The 20,628-nt window shown below is 59.6% G+C and overlaps 1 protein-coding gene across 1 annotated transcript in view; it reads left to right on the forward strand.

The window, feature by feature from the left end:
* The first annotated feature begins 13,510 nt into the window (after nt 1-13,510).
* The window catches only part of PLXNA1 (plexin A1), a 43,873-nt gene continuing 36,755 nt past the window's right edge, over nt 13,511-20,628 (forward strand). Inside the window, exons 1-2 of the mRNA XM_080821611.1 lie at nt 13,511-14,713; nt 16,205-16,387. Of these exons, the coding sequence (XP_080677737.1) occupies nt 13,526-14,713; nt 16,205-16,387 (1,371 nt within the window). The 5' untranslated portion in view covers nt 13,511-13,525. The remainder of the gene's footprint in view (nt 14,714-16,204; nt 16,388-20,628) is intronic.

The raw sequence follows: 20,628 nt of genomic DNA on the forward strand, positions 1-20,628 counted from the left end.
TATAAGAAAGATGAGGCCCCACACCTGGGGCTCAGTCCTTTGGGCATCTGACTCTTGGTTTCAGCTGGGGTCATGATCTCATGGGTCATGGGATTGACCAGTGGCGGACTCCACGCTCAGCGCAGAGTCTTCTTGGGATTCTCTTTCTCTGCCCCTCACTCACGTGTGCCCTCTCCCTCTCTTCTCCCCCCACCAAATCAATAAATCTGAAAGAAAGAAAGAATGTAGGGAAGGGAAGGGAAAGGAAGAGAAAGATGAAGCCCAGTCTTTATGGGACTTCCATTAGGTGGGGCAGGGTGGGGGCCTCATGAAAATAAGCAACTTAGAAAACATCAGGGGAATTAGTGATATAACGAACCTCACTGGAGGATGTGACTTGGGGGGTGAATTGTAAATCGGGGTGTCAGGAGTTTCTCCAAAGAGGCAACAACATGAACTCTGCAGCCTGGGGAATGAGGAGACAAGGTCAGGAGAGGGTGTGGCAGGGTGTCCCTAGAATTTCCTCGGTGGCCTCTGCTATAGTGAGGTCTGGGCTGAGCCCAATGTGGGGCCCAGACAGAAGCACCCTGCTGTGCGTCCCTCCCACCCCACCTGGTCCAACCTGCCCCAGCCACAGGGTGTAAATAAAGGAGGCCACAGGGAACAGGCTCTGCTCCACAAAGTTGTGCAAGCATCAGAGCTGGCCCTGGGGTAAAACCAATAGCCAAGGATTGTTGTGTTTTTTCACTTCTTCTTTCTTTTTTCGGTTTTGGGTTTTTTTGTTTTTTGTTTTTGTTTTGTTTTGTTTTGTTTTAAGTAGGCTTCACGCCCAGCACAGAGCCCAGTGCAGGGCTTCAACTTGTTCTTGTGAAAGCAAGACCGAGCTAAGATCAAGAGTCAGACGCTTAACAAACGAGCCACCGAGGCGCCTCTTTGCTTTTTCTTTTGAAATAATTATGATCTGTAATAACGATAACTTCTCAGGAAGTTGGAAAGATTGTACAGTGAGGTCCCACGTATCTTCTCCTATCTTGCCCCAGAGGTTATGTCTTCTGTAACTATAAGACAATACGGAAACCAGGACAGTGACATTCACAACGATATATGCGTCCAGTTCTGTGTACTGGGTAACTAAGGCTGAGACTAAGATACAGACCTGTCCCTCCCCTTAAAGTTCCTCTCCGGCTTCCCTCTTCCAGTCACAACCCCCCATCCCTCCCTCACCTGGCCAGACTTTCATCTGTTCTCCATTTCTATAATTTTGTCACTTCAAAAATGTTACATACATGGAATCATATTATTTGCATTTTCTGTTACAGCTTAAGTCTGCCATTTTACCTGTTTTGTTTGTAACCTGTGTTGTTGTGTTTTTTTTTCTTTCAATTTTCTTTTTTCTGCCCTCCTGTGGGTTACTTGAACACATTTTAGAATTCCATTTTGGTTATCTATAGTATTTTTGAGTGTATTTTCATAGATTTGTAGTGGTCGCTCTAATTACATTCTATATACGTCCTTACCACAGCCTACTGGTTTTTACCAGTTTGCGGGACGTGCAGAAATCTTTCTTGTCCTTACAGCCTGCTCCCCTCCACCATTTATAATGTAATTACTGAGATGCTCCCTCTAACTACTCTGGGACACGAGACACTGGTATAATTTTTGCTTCAACAATCCAATGTAATTCAGAAGCTACAGAGAAGAAGTCCATTGTCCTTTCTTCCTTCCTGATGCTCCAAGAATCCTCCTTTTATCATTTTCTTTCTAGTTAGATGGCTTCCTTCAGCCATTCTTTCACAGAAGGCCTGCTGGTAACACATTTTCTTGCTTTTCCTTCATGTGAGAGTGTCTTGACTTCTCATTCTTGAATGGCATTTTCGCAAGCTATGGAGTTCACAGATGGCAGTTCTCTTCCAGGCCTTAAAAATGTCCTTCCATGTCCTTCTGGCCTCCAGGGTTTTTGGTGAGGAATCCTCCATATGCAAACTATTTGGCCTTGACAGTAAGGCATATTTTCTCTGTTTCTGCTTTCAAGGATTGTTGTCTTCAGTTTTTGGAAGGTTGCTGATGATGGGCCTTGGGAGAGGTTTCTTTGGGTTCATACCATTTGGAGTTTGTTCAGCTTCTTGAATCTGTAGGTTTATGTCTTCTGCCAAATTTGGGAGCTTTTCAGCCATTATTTAACTATTTTTTTTTCAGTCTCCCCTCCCCACCTCCTTGTCTCCTCTCCTTCTGGGACTTTGATGGCACAAATGTGAGCTCTTTCATTATTTTGCACAGGTTTCTGAGGCTCTGAGCTCCCACCCCAATCTACTCTCTCTCTCTCTGTTTTTTGGACTGGGTAATTTCTATTGTTCTATCTTCAAGTTCACTGATTCTTTCCTCTTTCCTCTTTCCTCTTTCCCTCCTGTTCTGCCATAGAGCCATCTTTTATCCCTTTTAATCCAATTATTGTATTTTTTGATTTTTTATTTATTTTTATTTATTTATTTGACAGAGAGAGATCACAAGTAGGCAGAGAGGCAGGCAGAGAGAGAGGAGGAAGCAGGCTCCCTGCTGAGCAGAGAGCCTGATTATTGTATTTTTAAAGAAACTGTAAAATATCTATTTGGTTCTTTATAACTTTAATTTCACTCCTTGCCTCCACTGACCCCTTGGTGCTGGCATCTGTTGACTGTGTATTCTCAAGCAAGCTGAAGTTTCCCTGGTGCTTGCTATGATGGTGGCAGAGATGACTCTTCCAGAGGCCACAGCCCTGGAGAGAATCCTATGCTTGGGACATCATCTGCACACACAGAGAAGCAGTTAGGGTCCAGAAGGCCTTGCCTGCCCTTCATCCAGGCTTGCTTATTTTGGTAACCACACGTGGGTTTCCTAATGCCACCCCTAGCTCCAGAGGGGTCCCTAATACCCACCTGCTAACTGCCACATTCTACCTCAAGGCCACAGTGACTGGTTCAAAGGGGTCACATTCTGGAAATTTTCTTGGAACTGTTGGGAAGGAAGTGCCTGGAGCTGCTGAGGCCACCACTTAGAAGGCCTGTGTGGGTGTGACCCAACTGGTAACCAGCAGAGCCACGCCTGGGGAGAGAGCTCCAGGGCCCAATGGCCACGCTATGCCTAAGATCCACACACACTCAACTGATGCTCACCTGAGCCAAGACATGTCCCTTGGAGCTTAAGCCCAGTTGTATGTCTGTCACTGATACACAAAGCCTGACTGTGGAAGGCAGCCAGGAGCAGGTGGTCCTAGCAGCCTTTTCTTCAGAATGCCTCTTGCTGGGCTGAGCCCCTCTTTTATCTGAGGGGACCAAAGTCATAGAGTGTGGAGATGGCTCTGTGCTCAGCCCTCCACGGGCATCACCTTGTCTCTGGTCTCTTGACAGACCTCCCCACGTCCACGCCAGGCCCCCAAGCCCCTCTCTTCTCAGTGGCCAGAGTAGGCTTCCCAGAATAAATACAATTGGCAGCTGCTCCTCACCCCCTGAGCCCACAGCAGCTGCCAGTGGGCCAAGTCTGATGACATCTACCCACAGCAAGACGCCCCACTGTGCTGCACGCTCAGAGCCAAAACAGGCTGGGTATTCTCCAAACGTCAAGGAACCCCTGGGGAGCACCTGCTCTCTGCCTGCTCCCAGCGTGTATGCACATGTGCACTGACCACGGGGGTGGTGGTGGAGGGGTTCCGTGTGTGGACAAAATCCCCTGCAGGTTCTGAGCAGGGAAGTATTCCTCCCTCCTTCCCCAGATCCCTCTGGGTCACAGCATGGAGAGCCAAGTGGGGAGGGGCTGGGTAGGAACTGGTGACTAAGGAGGGTCCCCATATGCTCAAAGGCAGGAGGTGGCAGGCATGGGAGAAGTAAGAAATGAATGGGTTAAAAATATTTGGGGATGGGGCGCCTGAATGGCTCAGTCGTTAAGCATCTGCCTTCAGCTAAGGGCATGATCCCAGGATCCTGGGATCAAGTCCCACATCAGGCTCCCTGCTCAGAGGGAAGCCTGCTTCTCCCTCTCCCACTCCCCCTACATTTCCTCTCTCGCTGTCGCTCTCAGTCACATAAATAAAATCTAAAAAAAAAAAAAAAAAAAAAAAGAGGGGCGCCTGGGTGGCTCAGTGGGTTAAAGCCTCTGTCTTCGGCTCAGGTCATGATCTCAGGGTCCTGGGATCGAGCCCCACATCAGGCTCTCTGCTCAGCAGGGAGCCTGCTTCCCCCTCTCTCTCTGCCTGCTTGTGATCGCTGTCAAATAAATAAAATCATTAAAAAAAAGAGAGATATTTGGGGATGCCTTGCTGGCTCAGCTGGTAGAGCACGTGACTCTTGATCTTGGGGTCATGAGTTCAAGTCCCATGTTGGGCATGGAGCCTACATCTTAAAAAATTGTGCAAAAAATTATATATATGCATATATATATATATATATACACACACACATATATACACACACACACACACACATATATATATATATTTGATTTCTGAGCGGGGGGTGAGGGACAGGCAGGAGTCAGGGGACTCGGCCAGGGATCAGTGATCATACCCCAGAAGCCTGGTGTGCCCAGGACCCACTGTGCTCCCCCAGAGACTCTTCCTCACCCATCAGCAGTGGGGTCCTGCCTCATGGAGAGAAGGCACCCTTGAGTCTACTTTTGCACAAAGCTCGGAGTTGCCAACATGCAGAAGCGGCCCCTGGAAGTGCTTCAGTGGCGGGAACGTTGGAAGGTACTGAAAGAGCCTCCTCACCAAACATTCCAGATCAGAGCCACGTTCTCACAAATTGTTCCCTGCTGTCCAATGACTCCCATGCCCTCTTGAACTGCGTCGGCACCCAGAAGCAAAATCCGCGCAGGAAAGCCAGAGAGGGAGAGCCCGAGCAGCCCAGCTGACTCGTGCTTCCCGTGCGATGTGGGATGGACAGCAGCGGCTGCAGACCTGGGGGCATACCCTAGCTCTGCCTCCCCTCCTCTCCTGCATGGGATCCGGCCCTTAGCTCACAGCAAAGCTTAGGCAAGGGTGTAGATGGGTCAGATGGGAGCCCCAGAGTGCAGAACCCAGTGCACTGGACTCATCCCAGCAACAGTTACTAGCCGTTGTCTCTCCAACAAGCTGTCCATTGGGGTCTTCTCCCTGTGTTCCTACTGGATTGTTGCCTTTTGCTTTACTGACTCTTGAAGTTCCTTCCCTATCCCACGTCCACAGCTTTTGGGAAGTAGATGCAAATATCTTTTCCCAAGTCCCGGCTTGCCTTGCCATTTCCTCTTTTGTAACTCTTGGTGAACAAAAATGACCAGTTTTAAGTAGTCAAATTGATCCATATTTCCCTTTATTTCTTTCCTTTTGACATCTTGCTGAAGAAATCCTTCCCTTGCCCTGTCTATTGCCTTCTGAAAGTGCTTCAGTTTTCTTCATGGCTCTGGGGCCTAGGGTCCACCTGGAACTGATGGTCTGGCATGATTCACGAGCATTACATAGTCCAATTTCCATCTTGAACAGATCTTGCTGCCACTGTTTGGGGGAGTAGACAGAAAGGTGACATGAGCAAGAACGGGGTGGAGTGGGATGGAAGGAAGTGGTGGGATCTGGAACAACATTTTGGAGAGAAACCACAGGGTTGTGGGAAGCAGGGGACATGGGGGAGGGGATGGAGTGTCCAGGAGAACATTGGGGTTCCTGGTTGGCCAACTGTGTGATGTGTGTGTGGGGGGGTGCCCAGTTAATCATGAGCTTGACTGCCACCCAGAGCTCAGTGCCCCTCTTGAGGTTCCCTGGAAACAGCTGGAGACAGGGGGCTGCTCCCCAAGGGAGAGGCCATGGATCTTGGGGACTGTGGAACAGGGTGAGAAGCGCCTTGAACAGTGCCTGCCCTGGTGGCCCTGGGGAGGACAGGTTGGCAAAAGAGCAGGTGAGAGGTGGGGACAGCCCAGAAGGCAGCAGGCAGAGACAACCCAAAGCAGGGATAGACATTTTCTCAGGCACGGTGTGGTGTATACATACACTCACCCTGAGGGGCAGGGTGGGGAGGTCTCCTACATGCATTTCACGCAGGAGGAAAATGAGGCTCTGAGAGCAGACAGGACCTACTGTGTATTAAGTAGCCGCACCAGGATCCTCACGCAGGTCTGTGTGGCTCAGAAGTCCATGAGGAATGAAGGCTCTCGGGTCTTGTTTGCCACCTACAAGCTGGGGAACCTGGGCAAGTCGCTTCACCTCTCCTACCTCAGTTTACCCATCTGTAAAATGTAGCAGAGCCCGGTGTCAGCACTATATTAGTGCTTGTTCAATAAAACAGTGGACAGGACCTTTGAAGAAGATGCTTTCTCCCATTTAGGGACACGCTTGTTAAAGCCACAGTGGAAAACCAGTATGTACCACCAACTAGAGAAATCTCAACAGTGATGGTAGCAAGTGTGGGTGGGGATGGGGGGCTGCTCGGACCCACTCACACTACTGCCGGGAGTGCAAACTGGGGCCATCACTTGGGAAAATTGTTTTTCTGGCGTCTACCAAACTAAACGTACACCTACTGGGTGACCTGCCAGCCCAGCTCTGGGTCTTAGCGAGCCGCCCAGAGACTGCACGAGATGCCCATCACAGCCTGATGCACAGTGACCCACAAATGGGGACCTGTGTCCATCAGCAGGAGGGGGAGGCACTACAAAGCAGCGAACAAACTGCCTACCAGCAGCACGGGCTGGCCTGGGCCTTAACAGCGGGAGGATCGCTTTTCTAAAATGTCCCAAGACAAGCACAGCAAAAGCAGCATGCCATCTGGGACGCGCGCACAAAGGGTCGAACCCAAAGGCAAAGGAAGAAAAGACGAACTCAGAAACTAGGATAGGGGCTGTGCGAGGGGAGGGAGGGGAGGGACGAGGTGGGAGGGCCCCTTGGCCGGGTTTGAGCTCCTCGCTGCGTTCCCTTTCTCAGCCCTGTGCAGAGAGGAGGTGTCCTCTTCTGCAGGGATGACGTAGGGTTCACACACAGCCTTTCGGGCTAAGTCCCCCGCCGCTCCCCGGGCCACCGCCAGGCTCTCCCGTCCGTCGGTTCTGCGCTCTGCGCTCCCGTCGCCGCGCCTCCCCTCGGCGCGGGGCCTTCTGCGGAGCGGCCTCTCCAGGGCCCCCCGCTCCCGCCTCTCGGAGCGCGCCGCCGCCGAGCGCCCGGCGAGCACGGTCGCCCGCGACCGCCCGCCAGCCAGCCAGCTCCGGCCCCCGCACCGCCTGCCCGCCCCGCCGCGGTCGGGGGCAGCCGGGTTGGCGTGCCGCCACCTCGCCACCTCCGGACCCCGGCGGCCTGTTCCCCCGGCGGCGAACGCGCCACAGGCGGGTCGGGCGCCGTTTTGCTCACCGCGAGGGCGCTCGTCCCACTAGCAGACGCGGAGGCGGAAGGCCGAGGGTCCCGACCCACAACCCTGCACGACCCGGGGCAAGGCGCGTACCCTACTCGGGCCTCAGTTTACCCTTGTGTGAATGGGAGCTCTATTCTTAGGCCGAGCACAAGGAAGGCTGGACCATCCTTGGGGACACGGGCTCAGGACTGCCCTGGAGGTTGGAGATCCCCAGGGACGCTCCGCCGCAGCCCCCGCGCAGAGTCATTAAGGCGGACGAGTGTATCGCCCTTTGAAGACGTGCGGTGGGCCCCGGCCAGAGCGCGGCGCGGGACAGAGCGCCCTCTGGAGGCTACTGGCAGCCCCGCCCCCTGCGCCCGCCCCGCCCCCGCAGGCCCCGCCCCCCAGGCCTCGGGCAGCGCATGCGCGCGGCGCGGCGCTCCGCGGGCGGCGAGAGCGAGGCCGGTCCGCAGCCGCGCGACGCTCGGCGCCCCATTCATGCTGGGCAGCGGCGGCGCGGCCACGCAGCGGAGCCCGGGCGCGGCGGCGGCGGCGGCGGCCTCGGCCTGGGCGGCCTGCGCGGCTTCGGCGGCCCCGCGGCTAGGCGGGCGGCGGCGGCGGCGCGGGCGACGGGGCGCGGCGATGGCCGGCGGCGGGGCGCGCCCCGGGGCAGCCCGTGAGTAGGGGCGCAACTTTCCCCCGCGGCGCGGAGCGTGGCCCGGCGGGGGTCCCGGGCGGGGGGCGCGCCGGGGTGGGAGGCGCCCACGGACCGGAGCGGGGCGGCCTCCGGCCGGGGCGCGGGGCGTGCGGCCGGGCGGGCAGGGGGTGTGCGCGGGGGACTGCGGCGCGCGTGTCCGCGGGTCCGCGTGTCCCTGCGGCTCCGGCCGGGCGCCCGCGTGTGTCCGGGCGCGGCCGTGGCGCCCGCGCTGAGCTCGTGGTGTCCCCCGCCCGGCCGGGATCGGACCGCGGCCCCAGGCCCCGCGCCGCCGGCCTCTCCCCGCCCGCCTGCCCGGTCCGGCCCGGCGGGCCCGGCCGCCCGGCCCTCCGAGCTCCGCGGGGTAGCGCTCCGGGCAGCGCGGCGGGGGGCGGGGGCCGGCGCTGCCCCCACCTCAAACGCGGGAGAGAAAGTTTGCGGCGGCCCCAGCGGGAGGGCCCTGGGGGTGCCCAGGCCGAACCTGGGGCTGGACCGCGGACTCCGATCTCCGGCCGCCGGCAGGGCCGGGCTGGGCTGGGCAGGCCCGGGGCGGGCTGCGCGGCTGCCTGGGCAGGGCCGCGGGGAGCCGGAGGAGGTCGTGCGGGGCTCCATCCTCCGCTGGCCCTCGGGGCGCTGGGGTGGAAGTTGGAGCCGCTTCCTCGGGACCGACGCCCGCCCCCGCCCCCTCTGGCCCGGGGTGCCGGGAGATGGGCGCTGTGTCCGCCCCTGGCCCTCAGGGCCGCTCACCCGGGCTGGGAGGGGGCGGTGCGGGTGCCGCCCGGGAGGCCGCTCCGCTCGATCGGGCCTCTTCAGCCTCCCCCTCTCAGGGCCTCTCCAGGGTCAGTCCGCTTCCCTCCGAGGCTTCCTATTGCTTCCTGGACAGTCCCGGGCCTGGTGTGCGGCGTAGCTGGGGGCGGCGGGGCTGATTCGGGGTTGCCTTGGGGAAGGGGGAGCGGGGCTCTAGGGAGGCCCCTGCCCGCTGTGAGATCCCAGGTGCAGCCCGGGGAAGGGCGGCGAAAAGGGCTCCAGAGGTTGCTTGGAGCTGAGAACTGACCCCGGCTCATCTTTGGGGTGCTAGGGCCACGCCCCTTGAAAGAAAGGGGTGTGTGTACTGGGGGGGGATGTGGACCCGGCCTCTGCTCCCTAAGCCGAGGCTTCAGCAGCTTACTGCTGCTCCACCTCTTTCCCTGCCCAGACTGGTTCTCTGGGGCGGGGGTAGGGGGCTCAGTCTTTGCTCTTCTGGCCCTTGGGGAGCGCAGCCCAAGTCTTCTCTGCTCCCTGCTGGTTTCGGGTGTGCAGGAGAGACCAGGTGCGGCACCAAGCAGCCAAGACTCTGCCCAGCCCTTGAGGAGCACCCAGTCCCATGCCAGAGGCAGATGAGAAAACCAGTGATTCCCTTTCAGAGCCAGGCTGCAAATCAGCCTGGGAGGGTGGCACGGGGAGGCCCAGGAAGGACATTGCAAGCAGAGGGGGCAGCACAGGCAGAGGTCTGGCAAGTGTCTGTGTGGCTGAGGTGTGTGCTTGGTGTGGGAGACAAATGAGGTGCTGTGGACAAAGCAGGTAGCCCTTTGCTGGGCTTCTGCACCCCCAGATTGTTGCCTGTGTGTTCTGATCTCTCAGGAAGATCCCCGTGTCTAGAGCAGCTGGCCAGGAAGGAAGGGCACCTCAGGGAAGGCCCAAGTGCTGGGCACTTTTTCTGAAGAAGACTCCGGTACTTCCAGATCCTGGTCTCATCGGACTTGTCTGGTGGGAGAGCAGGACAGCTTGGGACCACTTCCTAGGGCCTGTGTTGGGGGGAGGTGGGTGACAGTGCAACTCTCTGCCCTGGTTGCTAACGGGCTACCTCTGGACAGGATGGCTGCATCCCCCCCACGGCCCCCTATGCCCCAATCTGCCCAAGTCTCAGAATGATCCAGAGTGCGAAGGCAATGGAGATTGGGCTCTCTCTCTGTGAAGAGGGCTCTGAGGGCCTTTGTTTCTCAGGGTAAGGAGTGGTGGTGGCTGCCGGGCCTGGAGAAGGAAAGGGGATGTTGCTGCTCTCTCTATGCTCTGCTGTGCGGCCAAGCCCATCCCATTCAGGAGTGGAGCCGGCCGTGCTGTGGCCCCATCTGACTCTGTCCTGGCCTCTCCCTCCCTGGCTAACCCCTGGTTGGCACACCCAACACCAGTTGAACACCAGTTCAGCTTCTCCCTTCCCAGTCTGGTTCATATTGGGCCCCCCCACCCCACCCCGGCACAGCCCACTGCCCATGGCAGGAAGCTGCAGTCATTCTCACTGCCCCCTTCTGCATGATCCAGCAGGTTCCAGTGCCCGGCTTGGATTCTTGCTGCTCTCCTCCCCACCAGCTCCCAGTGTGCCTGGTTCTCTTAGAACAGGTGGAAAGGCCCCCTGGAGGAGCCTCCCTGGACCACAGTGGCCAATTCTCCCCTCCCAGCATCTGTCAGTGCTCCTGTCCCCCAGCCCAGGTCGGCGTGGTCCTCCCTAGCACCCAGGCCTGGCTTTGGCACAAAGGCATTTTTTTCTGGGCAGACCAGAGCTCTGTGGGACACGAGCCCCAGCCAGTCAGCTGGCCATCCATGTTTCTGTAGGAGTGTGGGATTTCATCCTATCCTGCTGGGTGACCTTGGGTCCGAGCCCTGGGCTCCATAACTCTAAGATAGGGGAAGTGACTGAAACGTCTTCACTGGTCTTTGTGAGATGGGGTGGCGGTGGGGGGGGTGGGCACGAGGGACCCAGCCCTGAACTTGGGATCCCCCTTCCCTGGCTGGCAGTTCCACGGTGTGGCCAGTCCCTTCCCAGCAGCCCCTGTTGGGGGAGAGAGGGAGTGGGCCCAGGGCGAGCCAGGAGTTTGGATAGTGGCTTCTTCAGCCGGGTCTCTCCTATTTAATATAAAAAGTAGGGCCCGTAATTGCATTAAGACGTGTATAATTATCCCGGAGGAGGGGAGAGCCCAGCCCCTGGTAATTGCAGGCCTGCTTTGAACTGATAAACGGTGAGTGATTCATGTTTTCTTTGGAGTTCACATGCACTCAGCTTTCAGCCCAGGCCCTGCTGACACTGTGAGGAGCCTGTTCCCTGGCTCCTGAGCTGGGGACAGGGCTGTGGGGAAGGGCTGGGGACTCCTCTCCTGGCTGGCAGCATAGGTGGCTGTATTTCTTGGGGTGATGTCTGGGTGGAGATCCTAAAAGAGAGGCAGATGACAGCCAGCTGGGAGGGTCCTGCAAGGCGGCACAGCTGGGTCATCTTACTGTGGGATCCTGGCCTCCCTGAGCCTCAGTTTTCCCACCTGAGCCGTGGGTGTGGGTCTGCACTTGGCAGAGGGTGAGTGGAGAGTGAGGACAAAGTGAAGGAGCAGGCCTTGCTCTGGCCAGGGTCCGTTCATTTACTCATTTATCCACAAGTAGCAGGCCCTGGAGTCGGCTTCGGGAGAATGCAGAGAGCCGAGCCCCATTCTCACGGAACTGCTGTTCTTCTGGGGAGAACACAAGTTTGGGAGCCATAAGTAACAGAACCTTTTGCAAGTCCTGTGCCGCGAATTAAAACAGAGCAACTAGCTGGGATGAAGAGGCTGCCACCTGCCGCTGGCAGGTCAGGGCAGACAGCCGAGACCTGAGCGGGGTGTGGCAGGGAAGGGAAGAGCATCCCGGCAGAGGGAACAGCAAATCTGAAGGCCTGGCTGAGGGCAGAGGAGCCCTGTGCTACAGGGGCAGACTTGGGAGCTCAGAAATCAGTGGGCCTTGTCTGGCAGCCTGTTGACCTGTGGTCAGCTCCCAGCCCAGACTTGGCAGCAGGCACCTATCATCTGGGCCTCAGCTTACCCCACCTGTAAAATGGGGCTGCTGGTCTATGTGAGGGACATTGTCTGGGAGCAAGGAGCATGTGAAGCCCTGGCTGGTGCCAGCCTGTGTCTGGATCGGGTGTTGCTGTGTTCCGGCTCCTGGAAGGGCTGGCCTGAAGTGCCAGCATCTGGCAGCGCCAGGGCAGGGCCGCCGCTGACACCAAGAGGGTACTCCTGCTGATTGCATGCCTCCACCTTCCCCTTTTTGTCCATAAGAGAGGAGCTCTGATCGTACCCATTTTATAGATGCAGAAACTAAGGCTTTGAAAGCATAGTGACTCCTGTCAGGGCATCCTGGCCACAAAGCCTCAGTATAACCGAGTATCCGACTGCTGGCTGCTGGGCTGGGAGGAGATGAGACTTTTCCAGAGGAAGGGGGGTGTGGTCCATGGCAGGAACTGGGGGCAGCTGACCTCATGTGCAGTTCTGAAAAGTAGCCCAGGCTACTGTGCAGGGCCTGGGCTGTCGGTGGGCATGGTGGGTGAGGCCAGGTACTGTGGTTGTCCGGGTGAGAGAGGGGTTGGCAGTTTGGGGGAGACTCAGTGGGGGAAGCTGACCTTAGTGGAGAGTGTGACCTGGGAAGTACAAGTGGAAATATCTGGAGCCTGGTGTGGAGGTAGAGGATGCTGGGAGCCTGATCTGATGGGAGGGCAGAAGTCACTGCAGGTAGAGGGTAGCCTCTGGGCTTTGCATACTGCAAAGAGAGAGCCACTGCTGAGGGGTGGGGTTCAGGGAGCCACCCCCCCTTCCCTTGGGAGGGCTTCCTGTTTCCTTGGAGTTGGGGTGAGGGTGTGGAAGGGGAGCTGAGTGGCAGGCAGGAGGAGCCTAGAAAGGGGGCAGTTCTGTGCTGACAGCATGGGCTGGGAGACTGGTTGGCTGAGGGTGGGGATAGTCAGTGGGAGGTATACAAGGCTTGGCTTTTGGGTCATTCTTTGGAATACAGGGCTCAAGGTCCAGAAAGGGGCTGTGCCAGGGTCAGTCAGCCAGTGGTCCCAGGGCCAAGGTGACCCAGACTGCCTCCCGCCCCCTCTGAGAATTGCTGTCTGTGTGGTGATGGGTCTCAGTGTCTTCATCTCCTGGTGGGGGTCCCTCTGTGAGTAGGACTCTCCAGGGAGCATGTGTCCCCAGAGCCTTGGGCAGAGAGGTGGTCATTGACCCTGGGAGCTTGGAGCTGAGGAAGGTTTGTTCCCTAGGGCATGGGGAGGCCCCGAGTCAGGAGGTTATGGCCTCTAGGTTGGGCTGTTAGCTGGGCTCCCAGTCTGGACCCTGGACCTTCATCACCTGCCTCTCTGTTCTGGGTCCATTTCTCTCCTCTGCCTAGGAATGGCAGGCCCAGGCGTTGATGGCTGTCCCATGTTGCTCATGGGCTCATGAGCTCGGCCTTGGCACTCCCTGCCTGCAGGTCCTCAGCTTGGGGAGGGGGTCCTCTGTCCACCCCTGGGCTTCTCCTGAAAGTTAGGTCATGCCCCTGGCGGTAGAGTGCGTGGGATGTCCCAGCATGGGCTGGGCAACACAGAGAGCTCGTGAGATGGTATGTGTGAACCAGGGTGCATGTGTGTACTCTCCTACGTGTAGGGGCTGTACCCACACACACGCACCCTCTCCCACCCACTTTCCTTTGCAGGGCTCAGGCTCCCGGCCCCATGATGCACGCCTCTGCAGGACCTGAGCGTCTCGGCCCGAGGCCCCGGCCCGCCATGCCACTGCCACGTCTGAGCCCGTGGGTGCTCCCACTGCTGCTGCTGCTGCTGCTAGGGGGTGTGCCGGGGGCATTAGGGGCACCCAGGGCCGGCGGGGGCCCGCAGCCTGCCTTCCGCACCTTCTCGGCCAGCGACTGGGGCCTGACCCACTTGGTGGTCCATGAGCAGACCGGCGAGGTGTACGTGGGCGCCGTGAACCGCATCTACAAGCTCTCGGGGAACCTGACGCTGCTGCGGGCCCACGTGACGGGGCCCGTGGAGGACAACGAGAAGTGCTACCCGCCCCCCAGCGTGCAGTCGTGCCCGCACGGCCTGGGCAGCACTGACAACGTCAACAAGCTGCTGCTCCTGGACTACGCCGCCAACCGCCTGCTGGCCTGCGGCAGTGCCTCTCAAGGCATCTGCCAGTTCCTGCGGCTGGACGACCTCTTCAAGCTGGGCGAGCCGCACCACCGCAAGGAGCACTACCTGTCCAGCGTGCGCGAGGCGGGCAGCATGGCCGGCGTGTTGATCGCAGGGCCACCGGGCCAGGGCCAGGCCAAGCTCTTCGTGGGTACGCCCATCGACGGCAAGTCCGAGTACTTCCCCACACTGTCCAGCCGCCGGCTCATGGCCAATGAGGAGGATGCCGACATGTTCGGCTTCGTGTACCAGGACGAGTTTGTGTCGTCGCAGCTCAAGATCCCCTCGGACACGCTGTCCAAGTTCCCGGCCTTCGACATCTACTACGTGTATAGCTTCCGCAGTGAGCAGTTTGTCTACTACCTCACGCTGCAGCTGGACACGCAGCTCACCTCGCCCGATGCTGCCGGTGAGCACTTCTTCACCTCCAAGATTGTGCGGCTGTGCGTGGATGACCCCAAGTTCTACTCCTACGTTGAGTTCCCCATTGGCTGCGAGCAGGCGGGCGTGGAGTACCGCCTGGTGCAGGACGCCTACCTGAGCCGGCCCGGCCGCGCCCTGGCCCGCCAGCTGGGCCTGGCCGAGGATGAGGATGTGCTATTCACCGTGTTCGCGCAGGGCCAGAAGAACCGCGTGAAGCCTCCCAAGGAGTCCGTGCTGTGCCTGTTCACGCTGCGGGCCATCAAGGAGAAGATCAAGGAGCGCATCCAGTCCTGCTACCGCGGCGAGGGCAAGCTCTCACTGCCCTGGCTGCTCAACAAAGAGCTGGGCTGCATCAACTCGGTGAGTGGGCGCTGCCCCGGGCCCCTCCCCATCCTTCACTGCGGCGGCCACGGCCACATCAGTGTGGACCCTGCGCCGCTCGCCCTGGGCCTGGGGCCTGGCCATGCACTTGCTCTCTGGGCCTCTGGCCTCACTTGGTACCAGAGGATAGCACCTTCCCTGATGCTGGGGTGGCCTGAGGACCTAGGTGCTCGGTGTTTGGTGGCCGGTAGGCACAGCTCTTGAGCCTAGACCATGAGGAGTCAGCCTGGGGTCAGCGCCTTTGGCGGGGGTGTCTCCCGTATGCCCCCAGGCAGTAAGGTCGTTGTCTCTCTGAGGGAGGCTGCAGGCTCAGAGAGGGTTAGGGATGTGTTCAGGGCCCCCTTGAGGTGAACTCGGGGAGCCAGGCTTCAGCCCCTCTGCCCTTGCTGCCCAGACTCCTTGGGTGGCCTGGGGGAAGCTTGGTCTGCCTAGTCATGGTTGTCCCATGTGGGAGCAACAAGTGTCCCTTCACCCTGTCCCTGTCACGTCTACCGCTGGATGCAGGGGGCCCCCGTGAAGATAGGGCCGTCCTCCATGGCAAGGCCCAGGTGTACCAGGCCAGTCTATCCTCCTGCGGCCTTTCAGGGAAGGCGTATGATCTCTCTTGTGTCGCTGGAGAAACCAAGGCCTGGAAGAGCAGCCCCTCTGAGGTCATACTGTGTGCTCTGTGTGCTCTTTGCCCATGGCTGCAGTCGTCCCCTCCCTCTGGTCTGGGTCCCAGTGCCTGGGGCTGCTTGGGGACCCTCAGCCCCGTTCCAGCTCGGTGTCCCTTGTTCCATCTGCACTACTGATCTCTCCCCTGCAGACCTCAGGCCCTGAGCCTGCTTCAGGGAGCCAGCTGTCCCCTTTTTCTCCTGGAACTTGCCCTCCCCAAGGCCCTTTCCCCTTCTCTGGAACTTCGAGTGTTGATCACTTCTTGTCCCTTCAGTTACCACTTCATAGCTGGCCTTTGCCTTTTTGCCTTTTAGGTGTGACCCCTGTTTCCTATTTTAGATGAGCCCTGCCTGTACCCTACAGCCTCTGGTGGCTGGCCCCCTCCCTATGCAGCCATCGTCGGTGCATGGGCCTGGTCCCCAGAGTGGCTGCCAGCTCTCCTTCCTTGATCTCCCCTAGGCTGCTTTCTTTCTGGCTCTCCCCCACCCCACGGGTTAGGCGGGAGGCCTGTGCCCAGTGGCTGTGCGGGAGGACCCCCCCCCCCCCACCAGGCATGTGTAGCAGGCCTCAGGGACTCTGCAAGCCTTGGCTTCTCTCTTTGTCAAATGGGTCCAGGAATCCTTGATCCCCCACATCTATATATGGGCCACGCTTGAGCCCAGGCCCTCTGAGGACCCTCTGTGAGCGCCCATCCCCCCCACCCCCAGTTAGCTGGAGCTTCTGGCCAGTTCTGGCTGCGAGGCCTGCTGCCCACAGGAAGAAGGAACCTGGGGCCAGCTGCGCGGGCCCAGAGTCTCACCCTCTGCCTTCCCACAGCCACTGCAGATCGACGATGATTTCTGTGGCCAGGACTTCAACCAGCCTCTGGGGGGCACAGTCACTATCGAGGGCACTCCTCTGTTCGTGGACAAGGATGATGGCCTGACCGCTGTGGCAGCCTACGACTACCGGGGCCGCACTGTGGTGTTCGCCGGCACGCGCAGCGGCCGCATCCGCAAGGTCAGGCCCTGGGGCTGGGCGGATGGGGCAGGCAGAGCCCTGGGGGCTGTGGACAGCATTGCCTGGACACTGGGAGGCCAGGATCCAGAGCCGGCTGTGGCCACCATGAGGGGCCTCAACAGGCCCTCACTCCCCTGTGCCTCCCAGTCCGTGCCCCTCCTCTGGGCCTGCTTTGGTGTTCAGCAGGTGTAAAGGCCCTGGCAGGGTGTTGGGAGCTCTCAGGGTGGGTCAGGTGCGTGAGGGGCCTGGCTACCCTGCCATCCCCGGGGGGGCCTGGAGAGGCTGGCCCTGCTCTCTGAGGGTGCACAGTGACCTCCTGGGAAGGCTGTGTGCAGGATGGGGGCAGAGCATGCCTCCACGGCCCCCATTCCCTCCGGGGGATCCAGTGTCTGCTGAGGCAGCACTCTGCCTTGGTGAGAGGCCCCCGCCCTGCACGGGGACAGCAAGGCCAAGGGCAGGGCAAGGGTAGCACCCCCACCCTCCACCTACCACCGGCGGGTGCAAGGGGAGCACGGTGGCTCCAGAGAGATGAGGGCTTCTCAGGGTGAAAGGTGGGGTGCTGTGGGGCAGGGCCTGTGGGGTGGCTGCACCCCCGCCCTCACTAGCAGGCATCCAGCCACACAGGGCTGCTAGGGAGCGGCACAGGAGGGCTTCTTGGAGGGGGACCTGAGGGCAGCAGCTGCCTGTGGGTCAGTCCCAACTTGGTGGGTGGGTGGGACCAGACCAGGGTAGGGCTGGCCCACTGGGGAGGAAGTTCCTGGGGTGACCGTAGGGTGGGGGTGCCTGGGAGTCCAGGAGCCAGGCCAGGGCGGGGCCTGGTAGATGAAATAACAGCTGTCCCCAGGCCCGGTGCTGACACAGCTCCCCGCCCAGCGTGTACCCGTGGGTGGGGGCTGGGCCCCGGGCCAGCAAGGGCCTTGCCTGCTTTCAGCTTCTGTGCTGGGTTGTGCAGAAAGGGGTGTCCTTGTCTTTGCAGTGGTGAGCTCCTTGGCAATCATGTGCCACTGTTCCCTGGCTCTGTGACCTCTGGGAAGGGGTACCCCCCCCCCCACCAACCACCTCGGCTTGCCCCTCTGGAAGTGAACCTGGATGTGTGGGATATGTGGGCTGCAGGCTGGCGTGGTCCTGGGGTAGGGGGGGAGTGCCTGTGGTGACTGAAAGCCATCCCAGGACAGGGCACCCTGGGGTGCTGTGGGGTTCTGTCCAAATCAGGCACTCTGCTGGCCAGTGGGGGGTGGGCAGCAGGTCAGCTTAGACCATGCTGCCTTTTGGGAAAGCCCTTGTGCCTTGAGCTGGTTCCCTGGTGTGGCCCACCTTTCCTTACCTTATTGTCGGCAGCCTGGGCAGAGGCCCTTTCCCTCCCCAGGAGTGGCCCCTGCCCCAGGGAGGGTATTTGGGGCTGGGGGAGCCGGGAAGAAGAACCAGCAGAATCCCCCGGGAAGGGCGGTGTGTCAGCTGGGGTGGGCCTGCCAGGGGCCCGTGCTGCAAAGGTGAGAGCCTCCCCTGGGGCAGGGCTGCAGAGTGAACCTGCTTGGAGATACTCCTGCAGGGCGCCCCGGAGCCTGTCACCTGGCAGGAAGCTGGGCTCCTGGGGCTGGGAGTGGCCCATTTGATGGCTGGTGGACTGGCAGGCAGCTGCTAAGGCGCTGTCTGTGCCCACAGGCCACCCTGTGAGGTTGGGAGAACAGGTTAGTCCAGTCCTGCCTCCCTGGCTGCCTCCCCAGCTCCAGCCTCACTCCTGGGCCCCAGGGCCACTGTCTGGGTAGGAGCTCTGCGAGTCTAGCTGGTCCCGCTCTCCTCCCTCTCTGCCCTTGTCCCACAGAAGGGAAATTGAGGCCCATTGTGTGGAGAGGGAGCTGGGCTTAGGCCCATCCATAAGGAAACCTCTGCTTGTCCCTCGCACCTTCCTCCCGGAGCGCTGTCCTGGGCACGGGCTCCTTCCACTCCTGGACCCATCTGGGCTGGGTGCTGCACTGCAGGCGAGTGGATTGTGCCATTCCAGGGTATGTGGGGGTCTGCTGTGCTCAGCAGCTGCTGGCTTGGTGGTGGGAGCGGCCCCTCATTGGGGACTTAAATCCGTGTTAGTTTTGAGGCTTTTCCGTAGAGGTGTGCCTCAACCTCGTTCCCTGGACCAGTCACCTGCACCCACCTGCCTAAGTAGGCGGCAGGGCAGGGGGGCGTTTAGGAAGCTCTCAGTTGGTTGTTCATGTTCTGTGGCCAATTGTTTGCACCCTAATCCCACACACACAGGGCTGAGATCAGGTGTGGTCTCAGCTCTCCCCCTTGCCAGCTGCGTGATCCCGGAGCCGGCCGGCTTGCTCCTCTGAGTCTGTTTACCCAGGCAGAGCATAAAGAAGGCTGGGGAAGATGCACTGGCAGGGCCCGGGGCCTGACGCACATTTGGTCCCATTCAGGAGTAGAGTTAGTTCTCCGTTGTCGTGGTGCCTGTCTGAGTCCTCGTGACAACGCTGTTGTCCATTTGACAGATGGGGAAACTGAGGCACACAGCCACAGCCACATCTGCCTAGGCTTACTGGCTCTAGTGTCCCCACTTATAACTGCAGGCTCCCTCCTTGTCCTGGGCTGGGGGGGGGTCCCTGGAGGGAAAGAAACAGGGACCCCTATTTCCGTGTCCTTTCTCTGAGAAAGCCCAGAGTCCAGGACAGCTGCTCCTCCAGAAGCTCCTCACTGCTCACGCCTGCCCTGAGCTGCCAGCTTTCAGGGGTCTCTCTTCCCAGTGCCCAGCACATCAGCCAGTGGCTGCCTGGCCCTCAGACCCATCCCAGCTCCATCCAGCTCTCCTGGGTAGCACAGCTGTCCTGTTCCTTCTGCCTGCCCCTTTCTCAGGACCCGTGGCACCCTCAAACCCCGTGTCACATCCTGGGACGTGTCTGCTTTTGGCGGCCTGAAGCAGCGTAGGGGCTGGAGGAAGGGGTTCCAGTCTTATTCTGCTTGCCCCATCTCTCCGTAACCTGCCCCAGGCCGCCACGCTAGGCCTCCAGCCTTGACCCGTGGTGCAGGACACCTGCTCTCTGCTGTGCGTGGGTCCCAGCCTGCGGCAGGATTTCTCTCCTACCTCATCCTCACCCTCCCCACTATGTCATCCTGACCCAAGCTGAGGGTGGGGAGCAACTCTGGCCCAGCCCAGTCCAGCGCTGTGCTCCCTCACTGCCTCTCCTTCTCAGTCTGGGTCACGGGTTGGGGCCTGGGCCCTGGGGACCCCTGCCCACCACTGGGTCAGGGGCAGGCCTGCTGTGCTGACAGGCCCCCATCTTCCCCAGGCCTGGTTTTTTCTTCAGCTTTAAGAAGTAACTGGTGAGCTCTAGGGACCCAGCTGGCCCTCTGCCAGGCCCCACCGAGAACGAGAACGTTGTTGTGTAAAATTGTAGCCGATTAATTTAAGACCTGCCAACTTCAGCTGTTCAGGACTGGCTGGGGGTGCTCCCTGATTCCCCTGGCCTTCCCCAGAGGCCCTGCTCACCACCTGCTGCCCTCCCTGCCAACAGAGGCAGCCGTCCTCCTGGGCTGACCCCTCCCCACTCCGAGCCCCAGTCGTGCATGCACCACCCTCCCCTCCCACTCCAAGTGGCCACCAAGGACCCCTGGACCCTGGAAGGAGCTCCCATGGATGGGTTTGAGTTCCTTTGAGTCAGCTCAGGTACTCACAGCGGGTGTGGAGAGGACCTGCCCTGGACTCCTGCCAGCAGGTGCCCTGCATGCCCCGCCCCAGCCTGGAGGCCTTCTTGGACTCTCCCTTTCTGCAAAGCAGACGTGGGGACAGTCCCTGCCCTCTGGGCCTGGTGAGGGACACCCCCAGGCCAGGCTGGCCCTGGTACCGTGCCTGCTACAGGGCTCAGGGCTGGGCTGAGCCACCCTTCTCTCCAGGGGCTGTGCCAGGGGAAAAGTGGGCCCCTTCTGCCTCAGCATCCGGTTTTTCAAGAGAATCTGGAAATCCATATTTTGTGTTAGATCTCTTTATTGTTAAGCATTGGCAGCTAATGGCATGTTTTTAGAAAGCAGCACGGGCCAACCCAAGGTTGCTGTGGGCTACCAGCTTATGACCACGGCGATCTGGGCTGTGGCATCGCTGGCTGGCAGGGTGCTGGGCCTTGGGGTAGGACCCACGGGACAGCCGCCCAGCTGGGCTCTGGGGCTGGGCTGGGCTGTTTAGTAGGAGTGTAGTTAGCAGGGAGGCCTGCCATGGTGCTTTCCTCCCCCGATGTTGGGTGGGCCGTGCCTCC

Source organism: Martes martes (genome assembly GCF_963455335.1).
Source record: "Martes martes genome assembly, chromosome: 1".
Taxonomy (NCBI): domain Eukaryota; kingdom Metazoa; phylum Chordata; class Mammalia; order Carnivora; family Mustelidae; genus Martes; species Martes martes.